This window comes from Danio rerio, chromosome 2 (genome assembly GCF_052040795.2).
Source record: "Danio rerio strain M-AB ecotype USA chromosome 2, GRCz13ab, whole genome shotgun sequence".
NCBI lineage: Eukaryota > Metazoa > Chordata > Actinopteri > Cypriniformes > Danionidae > Danio > Danio rerio.
In genome coordinates, this window is record NC_141022.1 from 34,002,501 (window position 1) to 34,028,172 (window position 25,672).

The 25,672-nt window shown below is 34.7% G+C and overlaps 1 protein-coding gene across 37 annotated transcripts in view; it reads right to left on the reverse strand.

The window, feature by feature from the left end:
• ctnnd2b (catenin (cadherin-associated protein), delta 2b) overlaps nt 1-25,672 on the reverse strand; it is a 140,489-nt gene that overhangs the window by 100,163 nt on the left and 14,654 nt on the right. For 22 of the 37 annotated variants that reach the window (NM_001365617.1, NM_001365616.1, NM_001193651.2 and 19 more), the window contains 2 exon segments: nt 2,127-2,239; nt 14,951-15,084. In NM_001365617.1, the coding sequence (NP_001352546.1) occupies nt 2,127-2,239; nt 14,951-15,079 (242 nt within the window). In that variant the 5' untranslated portion in view covers nt 15,080-15,084. 37 annotated transcript variants of the gene reach the window in all.

Below are 25,672 nucleotides of genomic sequence, written 5' to 3' on the forward strand. Positions count from 1 at the left end.
GGGACTAAGCCGACAAGAAAATCAATGAATAACATGCGAATGTGTGCACCGCATCCGGTGTGCAAGCCCCTTAAGGATGGAGTCTGCACAGAACATTACGCTGGATGCCAACATTATCCGCACAAAAGCAAAAAAGCTTTATGAACCTTTTGCTGACAGCGATGAATGTTTGCACTTGACAACAGGTTTTGATCTTTAGTTTCATTCTATAATACTGGACTTACTTTTCTACAACTTTGAGCACTTGAAACTGGAATGAAACTGAATGGAACTTTGAGGGTGTTTAAATAAGAGAGAAAATTTTTAAAATGTTAATGCCTGTCTGAGAAAAGTGAATTAAGTGTGTAGTGAAACATCTATATTAACATTAAAACATCTATAATTAGGGTAAAAAAATAAAGCTGACTACTTTACAGATTCATATCATGGGTTATTTCTAGAATGTCACTTCTGCAATAAACGAGTGTAAATCACTATAATGCAAATTTTCAAATAAAAAACAATGATTTTACGTGGCAGAACTAATTCCCTGAATATTCATGTATAGATACACTAAACATGAAAAAATCACTTTTTAAAACACACAAAAAGTTCAAAGAAAACTTAATTTGCAAGATACGCCCCAAACACAGCCAGAACTCATTAAGAGAATAAGCACAACGTTTTGAGACCATGCATTTAAAATGTTAAAATAGAGCCCTGAGTTTCTGATTAATTTAAATGGCTGATATGTTCAGGAATTAATTAAATAGCTCTTTTTATGAATGGGCAAATGAATCACTGGTTCATTTGATTCTGCTTAATTTCCATTAGCATCATAAGATTTTTTTTTTTTATAACTGCCGTAGTTAATCTTATTAACACATTAAACTGACATTCCTAATATAAACAAACACAAATAGGAAAACAAATCAAAAAATTCCAGCCAGGTCAGCAGTAAGAACTTGTTGAGCCTGTATGGTCCATGAATAAAGAAGCTATCGATATACACTATGAGAATGAATGAAGGGTGATATATTGCGACATTTTCTCAGTTTTATAATAATTTATGTTGGCTGCCTGTGTGTGTGAAACAACATGTAAATATGTTGTTATGGGTTATGGATAGGCCCGCACAGAATCTTCGCATGCAGAAATCCACAGATTTCCGAAATTTTTTAGTCCATCATTGAATCTATTTATTTACTTGTGTAAATGTGTGTAAATTTATATTTATTCAGTTTTTAAACTAATTTCAGTAATTTTACTGACTAATAGCAAAATGTTCATATAGTGTAAAAAAACGTAATTTTGTTTACCACATAAATGGATCTAATTGGGATCTAATTTGATTAACATTAAATAAAAGTTTAAAATGTAATATCTTTATTTAACAAACGTGATTCAACATAAATCCGCTGATTTTTTACAATATTCTGCGCAGAAATAGCAGAAAATGTCTGCTGATTCTGTTTGGCCCTTTATGGATCCTCTGGCTGAAATCTCCAAAGCCACAAGATACAAATCTATAACTGTACACCTGATATCAAAAGCAAGTCCCTCAAAAGCAAGCAGCGTGGGTGTCTTAATGACTGAACAGCCAAAGGACATTTGATTTGAGTTTTCAGGCTTGATGAATAAACATAAAATATGCTCTACCACAACAGCAAGAGGACAAAACAATGAAGCCGTTCAATTTAATTTGAACATTCACTGCAAACAATGATTAGAAGCACTTCTCCTCCTCTGAAGGGTCAAACTGATTGCATATATAATCCATAAAGTCTGTTTTATTATGGTATCAGTTCACGTCTATTGCTTAAACACGGTGATATTTTAATTACATTCAAAGCGGGTGACAACTTAACCCTTTGTTTACACTTTAATTGTGAAAGAGTTTAATTTAAGCGGAGGAGTTTAGATCTGAGTCTCCTCTGAATGTGATTACGCTAAAATATTCATGATGGAATGGCACAGGAAAGGACATCAAAAGATTTCAAAGAGGAAACTATTAAAAAAATGACATGCTTTTAATGACTTGATGGTTCAATGACAAGTCGGCTGGTGAAGATCAAGGCGAAGTTGAGAGATGTGAAAGATGGATGGTTTTAGCTGGAGAAACAGAGGCGTCACTAAAGTTGACCCACCTGATGCTGCTCATGCTTCCGGTCTCAGATCCCAGCTTGCATCTCTCCAGCTGGGTGGCAACAATCTGCCTCTCAGCCTCCAACTCTCTCGTCAGTCGCTCAAACTGCAGCTCCTGCACACATAGAGCAGTCAGAGTGTATGTGTGAAGCCCTAAAGGAATTATACAATTGATTCTGCCTATAGCATGTATCACATTTGCACTTACACATGCTCCAGTAACTAATACAGTGTGTGTGTGTGGGATGCAGAGAGACTGTGTGGCTGTGCAATGGTTCAGAGCTTCTTCTTTATTTCATATTGACGAAATGCATTTTATTTCTTGACATCTTTTGGCATATAAATCTAGTCTCCAGTAGATCAATACCTTTAATAAAATCTTGCAATACTCAAGCTATTAGACCAACTGTCAGACTCCTTGTTTATGCTAGCAAGGCGTACAAAAGTATCCATTAACGAAAGCATCTGTCAAATGTCTGCATCTTCTGACAATGTTTGCCGACTACTTTTCTTAAAATCCATTTGGTGAAATCTACTGTATGTAGAACAAGTCCTCAAGCCACTCCAAAACCACTATTATCAACAAAATCATGAGGGTTCATCTTAACACCATTTGGGAAAGGTACAGTCCCACAAAAATATGGAAATTAGCTATTAACAATCCCCATAACATAATTGGCTTTGTCACTCTGTCTCCACTCCACCAATCAGCTGGTGTGTGGTGTGTCTGGCGCAATATGGCTGCCGTCGCATCATCCAGGTGGATGCTGCACACTGGTGGTGGATGATGATATTCCCCCCATGGTGTAAAGTGCTTTGAGTGTCTAGGCGCTAGATAAATGTAAGGAATTATTATTATGATTATTATTATGATTATTATTATTATTATTATTATTATTATTAATCTGAGTTATTCCTGTCATTCAAAGCTAAATTTTATGCATAATTAGTCTAGACATAATTGTCACGATTCTTCATAACTCATCCTGATTTGATGATTTGCTGCTCTATTATGCTCAGCTATCATTGGTGCTTATTCTTCAATAATTAATAATGGTTTTTGCTATTATTTAAATTGCATTAACTTTTTTCGCTTCATATTATTGTGAAAGCTGTGATAAATGTTACTTTTCCTGATTCTTTGATTAATTGTATTTAATTACTTTGAATGAAATGTTTTTTAAACTGATTAAAACAAATTATTAATCCTTTGCATAAATTTATTGTGTCCTTGATGAATAAACATATCTGCTCAAAATATTAAACTTTTATCCCGTTTTTTGAGCAACCTAAATAGGGTACAATATAAAATATACTAAAACAGAAAAGTAGTTTTAAACTGAATTAATATTTATGTTTTTAAATTATTTTTAATCATATTATACAGCCTTGCTGGGAAGAAAAAAAAACGTTCTTTAAAAAATTAGGATAGTGTAGTGATTTTAAAGATCTAACCTGGTTTTTATTATCAAAATGGTCTGTATAACATAATTTAGAATAATATATTTCTATTTCAAATAGAAATGCTGCCTTTTTTAACATTCTGTTAATTTTAAAATCCTGAAAATGTAGTTAGTTTCTAGAAAACTACTTAAAGCATTAAGAAAATGTCTTAAATGGACTACAAAAAAAAACTACTATAATCTACTATAGGACTACTATAATCTCTATGTGAAACTAATCTCAGAAAGTTACACACAAAGGAAAATGATAAAAAAGTGTTCATAATATAGAAGAAGAAAAGTATCTACTGTAGTTCTTACCATAATTTTGCCATTTCATAAATGTTTAGGTTGTTAAATTAGCTCTCCTTTGCATGTGATTCTGTTTAGCACAAGTGATACAGGAGAATTTTAATGGGAGAGAGATTCTCCAAATCTTCTTTAAAAAAATAGTGTTTTAAAAAACCAGTGATCATAAAAAACCAGCTTTTTATGATCAAAATTGTCAGTATAATATAATTTATATTTTCTATTCCAAATAGAAATGTTTCCTTTTTTAACATTCTGTTCATTTAAAAATCCTGAAAGAAATGTATTGTAGTTTCTAGAAAATTACTAGATAAATTTCTTTAATTAACATATTTTGAAAATTTGTACATATAAAACCACCATAATCTCCATGTAAAACTAATCGCAGAAAGAGAAATAATAAAAAAGTGTTCATAATATAGAAGAAGAAACATGTCTGCTGTAGTTCTTACCATAAATTAGGCATTTCATAACTGTTTAGGTGGTTAAATCAGCTCTCCCTTGCATGTAAATCTGTTAAGCACAATTGATACAGGATCATTTTAATAAGAGAGATCCTCCAAGAAAGTTTTCTATATAAAAAAAGATTTTAATAAGAATAGAAATGCTGCCTTTTTAACATTGTTTATTAAAAAAATTGAAACACATGTATTGTAGTTTCCTGAAAATTACTAAGCAGCAAAACTTTTTGACATTGAAGAATGAAGCATCATGTGACACTGAATAATGAGTAAATGGCTGCTAAAAAGTCAGCTTTGTCGACAAAAATGAAAAAGAAAATTGTTATTTAGTATATGTAGCATACATTTTTTAACAGTATCAATTTTTCCCACATTATTGCTGCTTTGTATTGATGTATTTTTTATTAAATAAATGCAATCTTGGTGAAACATAGGGGACTAAAAATCTGTCAACCCCAAACTTTTCATCAATATAATTTTTGACCTAGCCGTAACTTAAGTCAACTGTGCACAAACAGTACAATAATTAACAAATGAAACAGTGCATTGTCTTTAACTATACTCTACACAGTTTGTCCACACATCCAAAAGCTGTGTTCTGAACTTTGATGGTCACTGGACCACTCTGACACTAATACACCACCTCACTCTTCTGTTAATTAGATATGCACTGCTTCACATTTAATGACAAACTTGTCGATGCTAAATCAGAGATGAAATCCCAGAGCTCCTCTTTAAAGTAATCACTGTGAAAATCCACTCGGAAACATTGCACTATGTGCTTGCGCCCGGGGCTACGACAGTCAATGCAACGTTCCCACTTCTTTTGTGACAAGGCTGAAATGAGTTCACTCAGCCACAAGGTCAAAGACTCTCTCCCCGGAGCGGTTAACGCTAAGAGGGCTCCAGAACGCATCACCTGCTATTTTGGGCACGAACCCAGATGAAGGCTACAAAAATACCCATTCAGAGTGTTGAAGGGAGCTCTATGGACCATGACGACTAAAGAGGCGCTAACCGCAGCATTCAAACACTTTTCAACAATCATTACACATGTCTAGGGTCTCAATTAATGCCTTCACGGCAGTCGCATCTCATTGCATTTGCAGCAGACGGTCTTATTTTGCACCTGTTTCAACCTGTCCCTTACAAAACAAACCGGCGTAATCTCTGACCTTTTCTTATTTCCCATGAACGAGATCACGACTGAGCCGCAAACATCTATCCATCAACAGCAAAACTCCTCCAACCTGGTAATAAACCACCTGTTGACTTTGCGAATAAAATAACAGCACACTTACTGGCACATGTACCATACTCCAGAGGACGTCTGCGCTGAGAACAAGCCGTGTCGGCGCATCACTATCCCACAAGACTGTGTTCGTCTCCGCTTATCGAGAGAGTAAAGTCATTAGAGAAACTACAAGAGTGGTAGTGACTGCCTTCCAGCGGGAAAGCAGAAAGTGGAGTGCAGTCAGGCACAAAGGTCGTCATGGCAACAGTGAATTTAGAGCCCCTTTGGCATTATTTATGCAACATTGCATCACAAAGGGTCCCTCCCACCAGCCAGCCAGCCAAATACCACCGCCCTCCAGTCACTCTTCCGCCTCCTCCTAAACTCTTCCCCTCTTTCTGACGCCATCTGTGCTCTGCTCTGAAGAGGAGAAGGGGGAGATGCGGGTTCTTGTTGAAAGGATCGCAGAATGACTGAGAGAAAGAGGTGTTTTTTTTTTTTTTTTTGCGGGTCCAGGCAGCAAAAAAACATCATTCCACTGAGCAATGTGAAGCTTTGTGCTTCCTCCAGAGATCCTAACAGGCTGTTATGCCTCAGTTGCCTGCAATGGACAGGCTCCCTGAGCGGGGAGTAGCATCCACTTTCCACTTGTCACAAAAGTTGGTTAAATATAGCACTCAAAACAGACAGAAAACACTCGGCGAGCCCAATAGGACAGCAGACATCTCACCTGGACTCAAAATGGTTATTCTGTAGCATTCAAAGCATTGCTTTTCCTACTGCTATGCTGTACTAAACAACAGTTAAACAGTCTTCTGAAAATAAATAGACCGCCTGTACTTTGTACATATAAGACTACTATAATCTCGATGTCAAACTAACCTTAGAAAGTTACACTCAAAGGGAAATATTTAAAGTGGGATACACTTTATTTTGATGGTCCAATTGTCGAATTTAAGTTACATTGCAACTAATTCTTATTAGATTATAAGTAGACTGTTAGGTTGAGGTTAGGGTTAGTGTAATTTGACATGTACTTGCAAAGTTTCTTATAGTCATTTAAATCGTCACCTTAGAATTATAAGGTTCTATCTGACATTTCTGTCAAAGTTGAGTTATTGACAATAACTCTTATTAAATGACAAATTATTTACATTATGGGATGGTTTTTTATAAGTTGTTTACATTTTAAGACTTTTTTTTGTTACACACATACTGTACTGTTTGCTTTGGAATGCAAAAACTTTAAAGCTCAATATCTCAAAATCATTCAGAACGCAGATATAACCTTACAGTTCCAAGGTGTAGTACTAATACTCAAATGAACCATCAAAATAAAGTGTTTCCAAAAAGTGTTCATAAAAAGAAGAGTATCTACTGTAGTTCTTACCATAAATTAGGCACTTTATAAATGTTTAGGTTGTTAAATCAGCTCTCCCTTGCATGTGATTCTGTTGAGCACAAGTGATACAGGAGAATTGTAATGGGGGAGATTCTCGAAATCTTTCTTAAAAAAATGAATTGTAGTGTTTTTAAAGTTATAACCAGGTTTCTAAGATCAAAATTGTCTGTATAATATAATATATAATGTAAGATTTCTACTCCAAATAGAAATGTTACCTTTTTAACATTCTGTTCAATTAAAAAAATCATGAAAGAAATGTAATGTAGTTTCTAGAAAATTACTAAAAGCAATAAGATAAATTTCTTTAATTAACATCTTCTGAAAATGAATAGTCCGTCTGTACTTTGTATATATAAGACTACTTTAATCTCTGTCAAAATAGTCTTAGAAAGTTACACACAAAGGGAAATAATAAAAAAGTGTTCATAATATAGAAGAAAAGTGTATACTGTAGTTCTTACCATAAATTAGGCATTTCATAAGTGTTTAGATTGTTAAATCAGCTCTCCCTAGCATGTGAATCTGTTTAGCACAAGTGATACAGGTAAATTACAATGGGAGAGAGTCTTCAGAAGAGTCTTCTTTAAAAAAAAAATAGTGAAATGTAGTGTTTTTAAAGTTACAAACAGGTTTCTATGATCAAAATGGTCTGTGTAATATAATTTATAATGTTAGATTTCTATTTCAAATAGAAATACTGCCTTCAACATCCTTTTCACACAAAACACACCAATCAGAAAAAAAAAAAGCATGAAGTGCATTTTGTATGGCCAAGAGTGTAACAAGTTTCATCTTAACACCTGTCATTTAAGTGTGCATTCATTATTCTGATCACACAAGGACATTACGAAATACAGGTGCATCAGGGTCAAAAGCAGATGTGTCCAAACTCGGTCCTGGAAGGCCAGTGTCCTGCTTAGTTTAGCCCCAACTTCCTTCAACACACCTCTCTGGAAGTTTCTAGTATACCTAGAAAGAGCTCGATTAACTGGTTCAGGTGTGTTTAATTGGGGTTGGAACTAAAATATGAGGGACACTGGCCCTGCCTGTCCACTCTTGACCACTTCTTGATGTAGTCACATTTGATTAAATTGGTTTTGTCATGTAAACGCTCATGTGGTTGAATGCATCTACACTGCCACAATAGATCACTTATTGACCTAATTCCTGATTGTTTTAGAGAAGTGTTGTGACTCGTGAGAAAGATTACCAAACAATCAAGTCCAGTCAAACTATATTTTTAGAGCATCTTAAAAACACAGAAGTGAGCCAGAAATAAAGTGCTGTACAGAAATATACAACCAAATAAGCATAATAGTATATAAAATATGAGATAAAATGAATTTAAATGAAAACACGGAAGAAGCCTGTATTATGATCAGTGGCAAATAGTTCCAAAGTCTATGTATTTTCCCTTGCTGTGATGGATGGATTATTCTTGAAGTCACTTTTGCCATTTATATATTTTTTATTCACTTACACACCCACTTGTGTTTAACATGAGTCTGTTTATTAAATACCCTTTATTGCAATACAATGTAGTATATACACAATTTAAATACAGTACAATAAAGTTAAGTTACAACAGCAGTATAAGTTGCAGTAAACTGGAGTAAAAACGAGTAAACTCTTTACTGCACTTGTGCTGCTGTTGTCTAATATGCCAACGATGTGGTAGGAACTGTACTGCACTTCTGTTCCAAGGGGTTTGTTCTTCAACATCTTCCAACAATATTTTGTACTTTTTTTCAGGGATGTTATTTGGATTCAAGTAATTTTCTAATTAGATTTTTAAGAGTTTGTTTGCAAAAATGGATAATAAAAAATAACTGTAGAACAGTACATCTGCAGTAGCCTATATACAAGGATAACTGTGGCAAATTCAACGCAACTGCAAAATTACAGTATAATGTGCAATACAATATATTGTGGTAGTACTATAGCAATACAACTGAAGTACTGAAATCTCATTTGGAAATCATTGTCCATCAAGCAGGAAAAATAGTAGTTGTTCTGCAGTTGTATTGTAGAAGTACTTCAGTTGTATTTCAATAGTGGTATGGCAGTTGTACTGTAGTAGTTCTTCCGTTGAATTGCAGTAGCAGTACTACATTATAGTAGTCGTAGAACTTCAATACCATTGTAGTAGTTGTACTTTATTATAGTAGTAGTATCACTTCAGTATTATTGCAGTAGTTGTACAGCAGTTGTACTGTAGTAGTACTTTAGTTGTATTGCAGTAGATGTACTGCAGTTGGTTCTATTATAGTACTAAAGTTGTATTTCAGTAATACTGCAGTATACTTTAATAAAGCAGTTTATTGTGTCCAAAAAACTGCACTTTTCAGAAGTTAACTAATGCTGCAGTATTCCTTTAAAAATACTGCAGTACATTGTTTTAAACTGCAGTATTTTTATAAGGGTAGTAGAACTTGAAATAAGTATGAATGGTTTAATAGTTTAAACTTGTTTAAATCCTTGTGTGACCACTGTCACAAATTAGCTGTAGTAAAGTAAATAGTGCAGCAAGGAACTGTCTTAAGCCCTCTCCTTTTTTCAATAATTATGCTGCCCCTTGGCAATATTATTAGAAAACAAAGGGTTAGTTGTTTTAGTTTTGCACATAACACCCAGCTGTATTTTCTAAAAAAATGTAAGAAATCACAACATTATCTAATTTAACAGCAATAAATGAAAAATAATTTCCTTCTTTTAAATTCAAGCAAGATATTTAAACAGAAGCTTTACAATTTGGTTCCACACAGATTCTCAGCACTTCATTCTTCAAGTTATAACAGCTTTATTGAAATTACATATTGAACACAAAATGCTATCACTTACCTACAAAACCCCAAATCAGGGGTGCCCAAACTCAGTCCTAGAGGGCCAATGTCCTGCAGATTTTAGCTCCAACCTGCCTCAGCACACCTGCAGAGATGTTTCTAGATAGCCTAGTAAGAGCTTGATTAGCTATCCAAGGTGTGTCTGATTGGTTTGTAACTAATCTTTGCAGGTCATCAGGAGCCTCCAGGAACAAGTTTGGGTTCCCCTGCCCTAAAATTTAGATCCTGTGTACTTAACCAGTCTTTTATCACACTAGTACCTATATATCACTTTTATAAGATAACAAAACTCAGTACTTAGTAGTGGTTATTTTAAAAAACATGCATCTGAATACATGCTAAAACCAGGTGGAAACAATCTCTTGTTTGAGCACTTCTCACCAAATGGCTGACAGCACAGAAGTACCAAATGTGTACAGAGATGAAGGTTGAGAAACAGAATTGTATTTACATTATCTTACATAAAAACTTCAGAAAAGGCTGTTAAACCTTTTTGTTTAGAAAATAAACAGCCGAGGGACAGAGAAATTGATTTGACTGCTTCCAGAGCTGAACGTGGTCTTTTGGCCTAAATGCCTAATTGCGCCCTGTGGACAAAGACTGACATTTAAGTTTCTTCACTGGTCCATTTGATTGCAAAATGTCACTTGGGGTTCGCCTCGCGAGTTCCTTTAAGGACTTAACCCAATTTCAATAATTTCATGCCGTTTAATGAGTCCAGATCCACTCAAGCCTGACCACACAGACCCAACACCATAGAACAGTGGACATGTTTACTTAACAACCTCAAATAAGTTCATAAATTAAACAAATAAAACCTGATTTGCAGGTTTATGTGCAAATCAATAACCTACTGTAGCAATGCAAGTAAATGACTAAATTATTCTGAAGTATTCCCCAGTGGCGATGTAAAAACATAAACATCCTTCACTCAGAATATTCTATTTATTATGCGAGTTGTGATGATAAATAAAGCCTTAAAAGCCCCAGAGTATTTCAAAATGTCAATGGGAAACCTGCACAGACCCATTTTCCCATATCAGAAGTTTCTACGACTGCACCACTGTTTAAGCCCGTTAAACAAACAGGAATTACTCAAATGAATTAGTTTATTCTGTCTCACTTAAAACAGAAAAGTTCCATTTTCCTGCAAATTACGGAAAATTGAGGCCTCCCAAAACACCTCAGATAATCTTAAACAGTTGATAATATGCTCATTTGCCCCAAACAGCCTCAACCTAACTCATAAAAACACAAGTAATTAAAAGAACTGCCTCATTTGATTGAATATGTGACATTAATAATTCCTGTATACGTGAAAGAAAGAAAAATTCTAAATGACTTCACTCCTGGCTAAAACAAATCACTCCTGCCGGACAGAGATATAATGAGCTGATTAACATTCTTCGTCTAAAATAAAAAGACCGAAATGCAGAGTTCAAATTAAATGGAAAGTCAATCTTGACCTTAACTGTTTTAGCCCTTACAAACACTGGCGCTCTCTCCAAAAAATCCCTGCCATGCTCATAATAAAACCTCATTTGCCAGTGGCTTTTTTATAAGTATTAATGTGTCAATTTAAAAGCACTAAGATAAATTTCCCTAATTAACATCAAATTAAAGTGACCCACAAAAACAGTCTTCTGAAAATAAATAGACACTCTGTACTTTAATCTCTATGTCAAACTAATCTCAGAAAGTTACACTCAAAGGGAAATAATTAAAAAAGTGTTCAATATAGAAGAAGAAAAGTGTCTGCTGTAGTTCTTATCAGCAATAAGGCATTTTATAAATGTTTAGGTTGTTAAATCAGCTCTCCCTTGCATGTGATTCTGTTTAGCACAAGTGATACAGGAGAATTTTAATGGGAGAGAGTCTCACACAGGAGAGGCTGTGTTCTGCTTGCACGTGCAACCTTGAAAACTGCACACAAAGCACACATACAAGAGACATGGACATTCTGCCAGACATATTGGTATATAGTAATTATACACAGCAGAGGGGAGATGTTTCAGAACTACAGAGTACCATTTGTCATCATAATCTACATTGGTTTTGGATCTACGCTTCAGTTTATTTTGTGATTTTTGCGTGATGACCTCTTAGATAAACTCCATCTACTAGACGCCTTCAAAATGGGAGATTGCCATCTAGTGGAGGACAAAATAAACGAAGGTGATCTATCATAATATAAGTGAGGTAGACAAGCAGTGGCAGAATGATAAACATTTCTTTTCGGTGTATTCTGAAAACAACAACATGTCTGCTACACTTGATTACATCATCATAGTGAATCAGAACTACTTAAATATGACTGTAATAACAAAGGACTGAGAAAAATGCACAAGCTAAGGTCATACTGGAACTCAGTGGGATGTGGATTTGTATAGAAATTATTAAAACAATTAAATATTATTTGTAGTTTTTTTATTCTTAATGCTAACATACTCCTAAATGTTGACAAATTGTATAAAATGTATATTTTGGAGCAGAAATAATGGTGTATCATCTTGTAAACTTGTACTACAATTTTAGAGTAGAGAGTTGTGTGAAATCAATTGATGCATGTCCAAAAGCATTTGCAATTTTTTGTAAAGAATGAGAAACTGCTACTAGGATGTGCACAAATGACTAATTGTTTTGAGAAATGCATTACCTGTTGTGCAAATGTAAATAGTGTAGTGAAAAATGCACCAAAGCCACTGAGAAAAACTGTAATCCCTTTATGACCACAGGGTACCTATCTTCTGATGGCTACTTTCAGCAGGATAGCACACCATGTTATAAAGCACGAATCATCTCAGACTAGTTTCTTGAAAATGACAATGAATTCACTGTACTCAAATGGCCTTCACAGTTACCAGATCTCATCCAATAGAGCACCTTTGGGATGTGGTGGAACATGAGATTTACATCATGGATGTGCAGTGCACCAACAAATCTACAGCAACGACATGATGCTATCATTTCAATAAGGACTAAAATTTCTAAGTAATATTTCCAGTATCTTGTTCAACCTATGCCATGAAGGATTAAGGCAGTTCTGAAAGCAAAAGGGGGTCCAACCCAAGATGTACTTAATAAAGTGGCCGATGAGTGTATATTTTACCAAATAACCATAATAGAATGATTGTTAATGGATAATAAAACAATGTGAATACTGCTATAAATATATATAGTCACCCCAGGATAAATGAGTTCACAACAGAAATATTTACAGATTTATGAGAAAAACACCCAACTTACTTTTACAAATTGGAAGAGAAAACAAAACAATTGTGTAATTAAAAGAAAAACTGTGTATTTTCCCCCCCTAAAGTTTATTTTTAAATTAAATGAAAGATGTTAGGTGACCACACTCTTATGCCAATATAACAATTAGTTAAAATGGTATTATACTATATGAGATAATATTTTATAATAATACAGTTTTTACTCTATATTTGAGCAAATAAATGAATTTACAGTTGAAGTTATCCCCCCCCCCTGAATGTTTTTTCCCCAATTTCAGTTTAACGCAAAGAAGATTTATTGAACACATTTCTAAACGTATTAGTTTTAATAACAAATTTCTAATAACTGATTTATTTCAGCTTTGCCATGATGACATTACATTTTTATTACATATTTTTCAATTTACTATTTTCCTTAAAGTGCAATTTAAAGGCCTTACTATGTTAATTAGATTAACTAGGCAAGTTAGGGTAATTAGGCAAGTCAATGTATAACACTAGTTTGTTCTGCACAGCCAATCGAAAAATATTGCTTAGTAAGTTTAATAATATTGACCTTAAAATGTTTTTTTTATTATTATTATTATTAAAAACTGCTTTTATTCTAGCTGAAATAAAAGAAATAAGACTTTCTCTGGAATAAAAAATATTATAGGAAATACTGTGGAAAAATTCCTTGTTCTCTTAAACATCATTTGGAAAATATTTTAAATATTTTAATTTTGCAGTTTATAAATGACTAAACCTTTTAAATATGTCCCTCACAATCATCCTGTTTCAAAAGAAAATACACCCACTCAGAAAAGAAATATTCAGACCATTTAGATGTTTTTTTTAATCTCTCAGAGAAGCAGTTCATGTGACATGGACCCTGTCCACCAGTACCCTCTAGTGAAAAGCATCAAAAAAAAAAAAAAAGATGGCAGACAGTTTTTCTCGCTCTGATAGGAGAGCTATTAGACTGGCCCACAGCAGCCTATGGCTCTGGCCTACTTTAACACTCCCTGTGCAGATTTCCGATGCTGAGAGCATGTCGTCTTTTTCTATCTCATGGTTAAAAGTGTGAGCTAAACGCTAGTAGGAAGCGAAGAGCCTGTCATGATCCATTTTTATCTACACATGGCCTTGACTCAAAAATGGCCTCCAGCCAAGACAGACATATATGCAAACTTAAAGTGTGGAATACTGTAGACTATCGCACACTAAATTCTGACATATGCAATAATCCTATAAGGCATTTCACAATCGACAGGATTTTTTATGACAGGAGCTTATAAGCAATTACAATCATCTGTCATTATTCCTGACAGATCAAGCTGGTTTATTGTAAGGTTTTGCCAGTGTCTGGGAATCTGTCCACCTGTCTGACAAGCAGGTGACCAATCTTATTATAGATAGGCCGCGGCGCTGTGACTAGCATAGCATGGAGACCTGATTGCAACATGGCGTGTCAAATATTTCACATTTCTTACACCACACAGCCCTCAAACCTACATCCACTCCTCCCACTCATCCACAAAACCATGTGAGGCGAAATGGCACATTTTCAGTGTGTTGACCATCAAAAACCATTTGTATCTGTGAATTTAGACACCAGGCGCTAAATGAAACCGGTAGCACAAAATGATAGAAATGACTCACGCAACACAAAAAAAAACACACACACCAAACCTTGTGGCTTCGTATCCCAGATGGCATATGCAGTTCATCTGAGGACTGGTATGGCTCTGTGTAATTACTGTTTACAGTATATAAAGATTTAGAGAGTTTCTAATTAAACTGTTGGAAAATGAGTGTTTCCGTAAAGCTCGAGTCTATGAGTGTGGGGAAAACATAACCTTCTATTTCAGACACTCCATAAGAATGAAGGATTTCACAGTTTTGACACAAAGCGCTCACCTGTTCTTTCACAGAGGCCAAGATGGCAGAGGTGGTCTCTGTTTCAGATCCGTCTCCATTGGAGGCGTTCAGTACCGGGCTCAACATGCTGGAGTTCTCTGTGCCAGAGGGCTGGTCTGGTACTGGCATTACTTCTGTTGACCAAAACAACAACATCGACAGTTATTCAACAGGAATTCTTCAAGTCATGCTTTTTTTAAACAGATCCTTTACAATTGCAGTTTGTCAGCTAAAATTACATTAAAATGCCATGTTTGCCACTTTGCAGCTGTCATAATACTAATCAAAGTGCTTTATCTGCATAATGATTGTTCGCCATGATATAATATTTGTTAGACATGATACTTAATTAATCATCTCTTTCTCTGTTCTTTGACCTACTTTGTCTCCTCATTTCACAAGGTTTGTGATTCCAATTTTGATTCTCAGCTTGTTGCCATCATGCTTTGATTTGTATACATCAGCTTCAGAAAAGGTTTTTCAAACATAGTTTTAGTTTTATGGCTTTTAGTTGTGTGTTATCTTTAAGGACATCTTTACAATAATGTACTCACTGACATGAACAAATGTAGCGGTTAGCAGATATAATCCTATTCAAATGTTAGAAAGTCAAAGCAATATCATTTAAAACACGATTGTTTTGTATCCCTTTTCAACAATTGCAAGTGTCTTTACAAAAAGAAAGTGACATACCATCAACTTTTAAATAGTAGTACCTACAAATTAAATTAAAACTGACCCAATATATTTCTGACTTATCTAGCACTAGACAGATTCTTTTTTAATAAGATGGACTCAAGCAAGATGGATCTAGCAAGTAGTAAACAATGACATAAGATCTAATAGATATTAAAATAGGCCATAGGTAGGGCCAGACAGAATCTGCAGATATTTTTTGCTATTTATGCGCAGAATATTGTACAAAATCTGCGGATTTAAGCGGAATGATTTTGGGTGTATTGTAACTAAAAATTTAATATGTTAAATTTTAAAAATTATGCATTTAAAACTTTTATTTAATGTTAACAATGCAAATCTCATTAGATCCAATTATTTGGTAAACAAAGCAAGTCTCTCATATAATATATCTGCCATATATTTACTAAAAAGACAGAAATTATTACTTTACAAACTGTATTGTAAGTAACTAATAAGATTATTTTCATATTAGTCAGTAATATTACTAAAATAAAAAAAAAACTGAATAAATATACATTTACACACGACTAAATAAATAGACTTGATGAAAGGAAAATCTGTGGAAATCTGTGGATTTCTGCGCGCAAATTCCGTGTGGCCCTAGCCATAGGCACAAGTATATCAAAGAAATACTTTATATCAATGTTCTTAACCTATTATGCTTATACACTTGAGTAAGTAAATTTGTTGTCTAGATCATTTTAATTAGTTAGATTTTTGCCAAGCATGCCTTTTCACTTTACAATCGATATTTCATATGCCATATGCAGTACATCAGTCATGTATTCACCTTATTCTCAGCTGTCGAGCGGGTGCTGCGATTTTAATTTTTTTGTCTCGCGACTTCCGGTCACATTCACTTCCATTCATTTTTTGACGTTAACAACTGCTCGTTACGCTGCTTGATGTTGCAATTTAATATTTTCTTATTATATTATGCTACTTGGTCTGTGTAGTCATGCAAACATTTGTTTGTTGAGCAAGTAGTTTGGCCATTTTCTGCCGTTTATTATTCCTAGTCATTTCTCCCATAGGCGACTGAATCGGAAGTTCTAAGACAATCGCGAAAACAGGCGCACTTCCGCATTTTAGAATAAGGTCAATATTGTTCATTCATGAGTTTAAAGGGCACATATTTTACCCCCTTTTTAAGATCTATTATAAGTCTTTTGTTTCTCCAGAATGTGGCTGTAAACTTTTCGCTTAAAATACCCATCAGATTATTTATTATACCTTTTTAAATTTAGGACAATTGAGCTGTTTGGACAGTATAGCTGTTTTTGTTTTTGTAATGAGCTGATTCTCCTCGCCCACTGTTCCCATGTGCATGTCAGTGCATGTAGCCTTTATTTAGATAAACAGTACAGTGACAGACAAGAATAAAGCAGATCTCTCTTTCTACAGTAACAACTTTCCCAACTGTTATTTGATAGATTTGTTGTGGAGTTTGTGTCTGTGGTCCTTTAAGATAATCAAAAATCACTGTTTACGAAGACTCGTGATCAGAGTATTGTCTTAATCATATTAAAATCAGAGTATTGGTGTCCATGTAAACATACTCAGATAGTGTGTGAGGTGTCACAAGCTGTCAAAAACAGTCCATTCCTCACCTTTAACTTGATTGCATTAGCCCTCACATTTTATGAGTTTGACGTGTTTCTCCCTTACAAGCATTTTTTGTAAAACATCTGCTGCATGTTGGTGTGTCAGAATCCTTGCTTGTAAAATATAGCCATACTTTAGAATGCTTAGTTTAGGCAAATTAGATGAACGCGATCATGCGTGTCGATGAAGTGAGTTGCTCGCTGCATGCGCCGTACTGCACGCTTTGCCTTCTATAACCTACAATAACAAACGCCTGACATTGCTAACATCCGTATCCCTCAAAGCTGTTTAGAATTAAACATTTAGAGATAGTGTGACACAACGCATACTTGTGTGCCTTAAATGCACCCCTTTGTGCTTCTTAAGGGCACCACACAGCAAATGCGCCGCTCAGAGCCGCGGCACGGCGCGCACATGACAGTTGATAGTATCACACACCAAAAGTGCACATTCCCATGTAATTTAAAATGAAACTATTCAGATGGCGCTCTGTGGCATGGCAGAAATATGAAAAGTCAGGAGTCGTGCCTGGGAGCCGCGGACAGCCGCTGACTTGCAAATTCTGTGTGTCCCCGAGCGGTGCTTCTGGTGCGCGACCTGCTTTACGTTCTTGTTGCAGCAACGAAATTAGGAACCGAAATTCATATGCTGATTTGATCCGATGCATACCGGTTCCAAAGATACCGGTGCCATAATGGCACCAGGTTTCGGTACCCAACCCTACTATTCCTACAAACAGTTCTGTCCAGACATCTTACAAAAGTGGATTTTCATCAAAGGTGCCCTTTAAAATGTAAAAATTAGAAATATTCCTTTTACAAAAACACATTGATTCACTGCATAGGACATGTGTTAACCCCCTGGAGGTGCATGGGTAATTTTATGATCAATTTACAATATGTGCTTTTGGAAGCTTCAAAATAAAAGCCACTATCTAACACCATTATACAGCATGAAAAAGCCAGGATTAAATATAAATTACTCCAACTTTGTTTGTTTGACAGAAAAATGTCATATATTGGATATATGTCATATATTGGATTGTAACAGTTATTAAAACGGTTAGTTAGCTTGATGTTTAGTAATTTATGGGGTAAATACATTTTTAGATGAACTATTCCTTGTACCTCATTAACCTGGTTTGTGTCCATTTATTAAAGTGCATGTGTGATATGTTACACAGACACTTCCTTATTGTGTATTTAAACATATCCAGACAAAATAGATGGAATTTTAGCTTCTTTCTTGACCTAAAGAAGTATGTGTTCTTTCACAAAAGAAGAAATGCTACAGACAAACAAGAGAAAACTACTGTATGTGAGTCGTAACATAAATTATTACATTATAATGTCACTACTGGGAAATAAAATTACTTATTCATGAAGTACTGTTAGGTTTGTTTTCCTTTAAATCAGGACAAGAAGTCAATTTCAATTAGCTGATTTTTGTATTTGATCAGTGTATGTAAGATAAACAAGCTCAGTGTGTTCTGCTGCCTTCCTGTTACTCAGCCCGAAAGAAATGAATACATCATCAAGCGATTTTGTGGCCTTTTAAAACCCTGGATTTTGAGTAATAAAAACCCACTACAATGCACTCTCTTCACCCTCAGCTTTCTTCTGGGCAATTGCTTCCCCTCTCCAAAATCAACCACCCCGATTTAAAGCCTCCCCAGAGAAAAGTCTGCACAGCAGGAGCAGAGAGAAAATGGCTGCTCACGTGTGAATGTGTACCTATGAGCACCAGCACACTGAGCTTTTCTGCACAACCACATCAAGCACAACTGTGAACACATCTGTTCTGTGTGAAGGAGAGAATATTCAATCAGAAAATGCTGAACGGTATGATCTGTAGAAACACAAGTTGGCTATACAAGGCTTGCGGGGCAGAATGGGAAAAGTACTGACAGCAATGTTCAGTTTATACGTCCGATTTAGTGACCCCACAACAGATACTTTTCATTTCTAGGCCAAACCGATGACTTGCTATCAGTGATATCAGGCAGAATACAGCAGATCAACTAATGCCAGCCCCAGCTGTTGGTGCGTGTGGGTTAAGATGGATTACACTTTTTTTGACAATAATCTTAGTCATCCATCTGCCTCTTATTAATAGCATCCTGATATCAGAAATAAATCATGAATACAAAAACAACCACAAATATAATTTCCTGGACTGCCTACAGGCAAGTGTTGCATGCTAATAGTGTGTTGTTGAAATAAAATACTGTTTTTTATGCCTTGCAATCCAAAAAATAATGGTATGTATTAATGTACCAAACTAAATGTGGTTTAGATTTCCATAACCGTCAATGAATTATAGCCAAATGAAAAAGCTATTGTTCTTTGTTTGTTTGTTTGTTTGTTTGTTTGTTTGTTTGTTTGTTTGTTTGTTTGTTTGTTTGTTTGTTTGCTTTTATAAATGAAAATGTAATTTCAAAAATATATATTAAAAAGACAGTTTAAATTTAGCTTTGACATCATAGGATTAAATCGAGAACCCTATTATTTCTACAATGCAGAAAACATGGACAGAATTTCAGAAATTTAGTAAAATATCAAATCATCTACATCCCAAAACTACCCAAACTACCAAAACTCCAGGGCTGTTTCTCAATATGCGTTCTTCAGCATTCTTATGTCCTCATGTTCTCGTATAACGTCATGATCAACCGCCAGAGTTCAGTTCCAAAACTCAAGACTGCAAAAACAGTGGACGCGTTAAAGTTCCCAGATGTGTTCTTAATATCGAGGATGTGTCAATACAGACTTAAGCACAGAACTCGCTCTAGAAGCCCTAGAAGTCATTGTGACTGGAGGTGGGAAGCGCAGCAGTTTATTTAGATTTATTATTAAAGTTCAGAGATTATTATTATTATTTAGCTAAGGAGTTCCCTAAATGAAACGGTGAATATAAATATTACCATGAAAATCGTGATAAATGCTTAAAAACAATTAAGGGTGTTTATTTGCAGAAATTCGTAACAAATCTGTTTTATTTAAATTGTGCAATGTAAAGTTTTTATGTATATATTGCAAAAAGGGGAGAAACAATAAATCGTTGTATTATTGCTGTAATGTTTAAATCATTTTCTACTAAAAATGCGTGAAGGTCATGTGACCATCAGAAAGAATGCAGCATCTCATTTCTCATAGGTCTCCCAAGTTTGTTCTTCTGAGGTGACTTGGCAAGACCACTCTCCTCAAGAATGCAAGTCTGTTCTTGGAATTGCAGATCTTACCTCCAACTTGCCTAAAAACACCTGCACGGATGTTTCACGAAAGCCTAGTAAGAGCTCAATTAGCTAGGTGTGTCTGATTAGGGATGGGAACTAAACTTTGCAGGACGCCACCCCTTCAGGACTCAGTTTGGGCACCCCTGATCTACACAAAGAAACGCAAAATCTTCACAACTTGAAATTGAGACAGAAATAATAATAATAATAATAATAATAATACAACTTGTTATGGACTAATAAAGCTACTTTAAATATAGCATAAATATAACAATAAAAATTACATAATTCATGTACTGCCTTTTTGAGGAAATAAATGCAGCCTGACTGATATGGCTTCTTTCCAAACAAACAAAAAAAAACAAAAAAAACCTTGAATAGTAGTCGATAAAAAATGCACTGCCGTTTCTGCAAGCCTTTACATGTTTTATTCTCTGCATCAAATAATCACTGAATAATCAAATCTGAACATTCTGAGTAAACACCACTTCGCCGTTGACCAGCCCCACTAACATTTTCAAAGAAAGAAGACACAGATATCTTTTTACACTATCATTATATAGAACAATCACGTAAAAAGCAAGTAATTTGCATTACAATCATCTTGTATACATTGCACATATCATTAAAATCAAGCACACTGTTGACTTCCTTTAAACTGGTGCTTTTACTTTTAGAAAATTGCTGAATGCTGAAATTGTGCATTAAGAACTGGCAGTGATTTGAAAGAGCAATGCAGTACATCAACTAGACGAGTTAGAATATAATGTATAGTATACATTAATCTAAAAAAATACGTACACTGTAATGAATACTTTGATTTCTGATTTAAAAAGCATACTAATCATCAATTGAAAATGTTAAAACTCTTTACATACTGAATAGAGCAAAAAGAAGCTAACTGGCCTAACATATTCTATATTTGCAGAAAGAAAGAAAGAAAGAAAGAAAGAAAGAAAGAAAGAAAGAAAGAAAGAAAGAAAGAAAGAAAAGGTACCTTAGAAAAAGTTAAAAGAATCTAATTGTATTGAGTCACATGATGGCAACAATTACTCCTAGTCTACAGTTACCTTAGAAACAGACCTGTGCTGCTTGGTATATATTTACTGTAATTTTACTAAAACACCTTCCTCAATGGCAGAGTAGTGTACAGCAGAGTCCCGTAACACAACCTCAATTTCATTGTCAAACACTAAACAAACTGTACGGTTGAAAAGCCGAAACTATTGTTGCCAATGTATCCCATTTCATTTCCTCAGAGGCACTTTTCATGCAAGACTCTGCTGCAGGTGAATAGGGTATATTAGCTCAAGTTGTCATCATACAGTACTACTGTACTCGATTGTTTACATTAAAAAATGTATATATTTTTACATTTGTATATTTTGTATTATGTGCTCACTGTAGCACAAAAATCTACATTAGATGAAGTCAGATTTTTATTGTACACATTAAAATCAATGATTTCCAATGGTTTGACAGGAATCTACAAAAACAGCCAGAAAACAATTCTCTTGGTAAAAACCTTCAGTATAAAGATATGAATAAAACTGTGAAGTCTGGTGTGCTGATGACTTGTGACTTGTGATGATGTGTTGTTGCTGAGTTGGAGTTTCCTTACTCAGTGCAAGAGAAAAAAAAGATTAATGGTCTTTAAAAACATGCATAGTAATTTAAAGTTTTCAGTCAAGTGACCTTTGCAAGAGCTGGTGGGCAAAACAAATGGGTCATAATGGCAGGGATCTCTATAGAAATGCAGTGCAAGCCGATCAGATTGTCCTCTGTTTTAAGCAACTAATATTTGGATCACGTCAACAGAACAAAAATAAATTTTGGGCACTTATGATCTTGACACAGCACCTGCAGGTTTATTTCAGTTATCTTGCGCAGAATCCCTAATGCCCCATTCAAACGGGGCTTCAGCGTCAACACTTGACAGAGGGCATGTCTGAAATTGGGGCTGGCAAAATCGTCATAGCAGAGTCAGCAAATTAAATTAGTCAGCAATAGGTCACTGTCTGAGCTGGTGTATTTGCATACAGTGATCTGATTGGCTGACGCTTCTGTCGGCGCTTGAAAAGTTGAGCAAGTCCCAAATGTCTAGCATTTACGCTAAAAAACTAAACCAAAAAACTCTTTCCTGGCAGTGAGAGATTGCGTTGTTTAGCCTATACCAGGGGGGCATTTCCCTAATGGCATGATATCACTTGAAAGCTATAAACTGAAGTCTACAAACACAAATTGATAAAGAGTGATAAAAAAAATGCTGGAAAGTGTATTTCGGATGTTTTATTTAGAATTAAACAAAACTATATAAAAGGCAAAAAGCACCAAATCTTAATATCAACAGATGCATGAAATAAATCATCTTAAAGTGACAAAGGCTACATTTTTGGATTAATTTGTGCTTTTTTCCTTTATGACCCCTGAGGTGAATGCAGACATTTTAAGTCTTTCTACTGACATTGCCTGCAGAAATCAAATAGCTAAAAAGCAGAAATTGACATAAATTGATCAAACTGCAGAAATATTCATAATTAATGTCCGCTTAGAATTGCTGAAACCCCTTAACAAAAGACAATCTCACTATTGGAGCTCAGCCGCACATGTCTGAATGCCTAATTTGTCTATGACATCATGCTTGAGCCCGCTAACAGGCTCCCGTTTCCATAGAGATATCAATCCATTATGACAGTCTCTCACCAAGAAGGCAAACCGTGAGGCATACAGTTGATCATATCTATGATGCTGCGGCACACAGCAACTAATCCCTCTCAAGATGTTTTGCACTGATGATTCAAGGTGGTTCTGGATGGCAAAATATTAGCCTAATATTTTCAGTAGATCTACATGGGTTCATCCTTGTGATTAAATTCTCCAAAAAAAAAAAAAAGAGGAAAAAAAGAGAAACATTTCTAACAGTGGCTATGCAATACATCACATTAATCTTATTCCAAATGTGTTTTCTCCATGTGTAGGTTTATATATAGATGGTGTTAAAGACTTTGACTGCACCCAGTTATTCTGCTGCATCATCTGTCTTTTGGGAGTACTTACAACTCATAGCAACAGTAGCTACAAAAACAGAAAGCATGAATAAAACAGAAATCAGGATATCAAGAAGTCCTTAACATATAATAAAATAATTGTTATATTTTCAATATGCAAGTTTAAGTCTGTCACTCGCTTTGCAATAAAGCAAACAAAAACACTTATTAAGATTACAGAAGCAATGACTACGTGACAAAGCATGAAACAGTGTTTTTTTTTAGAATTTTCTTCATGAAATAACCGATTTTAGAACAAAGTAAGCAAATAATTCATTGATCCATTCATAAGGACGCAAATCCTCTTTGTTTCTAAATAAACAATTGAGTAAATCAGACATTAAAGGTGCCATAAAGTGCAAGCATTCAACATGTACATTTTTTCTCTGATAACTACATAGTAAGTACAAATAATCTCCAGAGACGTATTATATGCTCATTTGTAACCACAGGAATTACCCCTAGAATAAAAAGTTTAGTTTTGACCCTATTTGGAATGGTAATGAATATTAATGAGCTCTGTTCTGATTCTCCACAACTCATGTCAGTGCCTGACATACATGCATACTAGGTATGCCTAGTATGTGATCCTAACTGGTTTTACTATTAAGCGAGCTTTAATTCATCATGGTTAATTAATTGGCTTCTCATCACCACGTTTTTGCACAAAACAAAACTGCTGCAACTTAACAGTTTAAAGTTCTGATGCACATTGGAATAACTATGACTGAGGCTATCAACTGAGGTGTATTTCACATGCATGTAAAGGGCCGTTCACATATCATGTCTTTTGCAAGTGCAAAGTTTGTTGTTACCAATAGAGGCAAATGGCTTGAGCGCACATATTGAGAGTGACGCGCATGCAGCATGCGAGTGGCGTGCATTTTCCTGATGTACCTTGTTGAAAACATCTAAACATTTCAGAATGCCGCGAGAGCACCATGAGTAACGTGACAAGAACAGACCGCTCAGCTTCATACTTTGTATGGAATATACACATTTCTACTTAGGTCCAAAAAGAAATTTTGTAATATAGTTGATCAAAAGACAGAGGTTCAGCAGCCTTTGACTACATTTGTTCTCTTTAAAAAGGGAAATACTTAGCTAATATTATTTTTAAAAATAGTATTATTACTGTTTTTTATTCTTATTTATTTATTTATTTATTTATGTATTTATTTATTTATCTATCTATTGTTTTGTCATTTACTTTTAGTGTAAAAGTATTACTCATGTTTAAATGTCAAAAACCTTTTTTCACTTACTTTTATGTCCAAAGGGAAAAGGGCTATTTTTTGTTTTTTATTTTTATTTTGTGCTGTATTATTTTGTATTTTTGTATTATTATTATTATTGTATTATAATTGTATTATTATTGTAGTATTATTTGGTTACTGCGCAGCAATAAAAGCCACTTTAAGTTTTCATGTGATTTTCTAAACTAGTAGTGTTTTGAAATTAATGTATAATTATCGTGAAACCGTAATTATTCCTTAGACTATAATCGTACAACCAAAATCTATAATCGTAGCATCCCTAATGCACACACACACACACACCCAAAGGATGATGTATTCTGAAAATAATAATTCTTCAGTTGTCACAGCGTATTTTAGAAAAAAAAGTAGATCCCTTGACACTCTTTTCAGCTTGACACTCTTTAGAAAGATTTATTTTAGAGTATAATTGCACTTTATAATTTGTCTTTCCCGAATTTTGTGTTGGGCTTTGGTTACAAGCTGGGATGAGATACTCCACACCTGTTTACATTAACTGAGATTTCTATAATGTAATTAATTTCTATAATTATTGTTTTTAAAATATAAACCCACATACACAGTATAATAGATGTTTTATGATAACCTTTGATTTGGCCCACCATCCCATCTGAGAAGAGTAAAAGAATGAAGGGGATGGTTTAGGGATTTAATTTATTTCAAATCTAATGTAATCTTTTATTTTATTGTTAAAAGCTAACTGAAATTCATTCATTCATTCATTCATTCATTCATTTTCTTTTCAGCTTAGTCCCTTTATTAATCTGGGGTCACCACAGCGGAATGAACCACCAACTTATCCAGAAAGTATTTAAGCAGCGGATGCCCTTCCAGCCACAACACATCTCTGGGAAAGCTA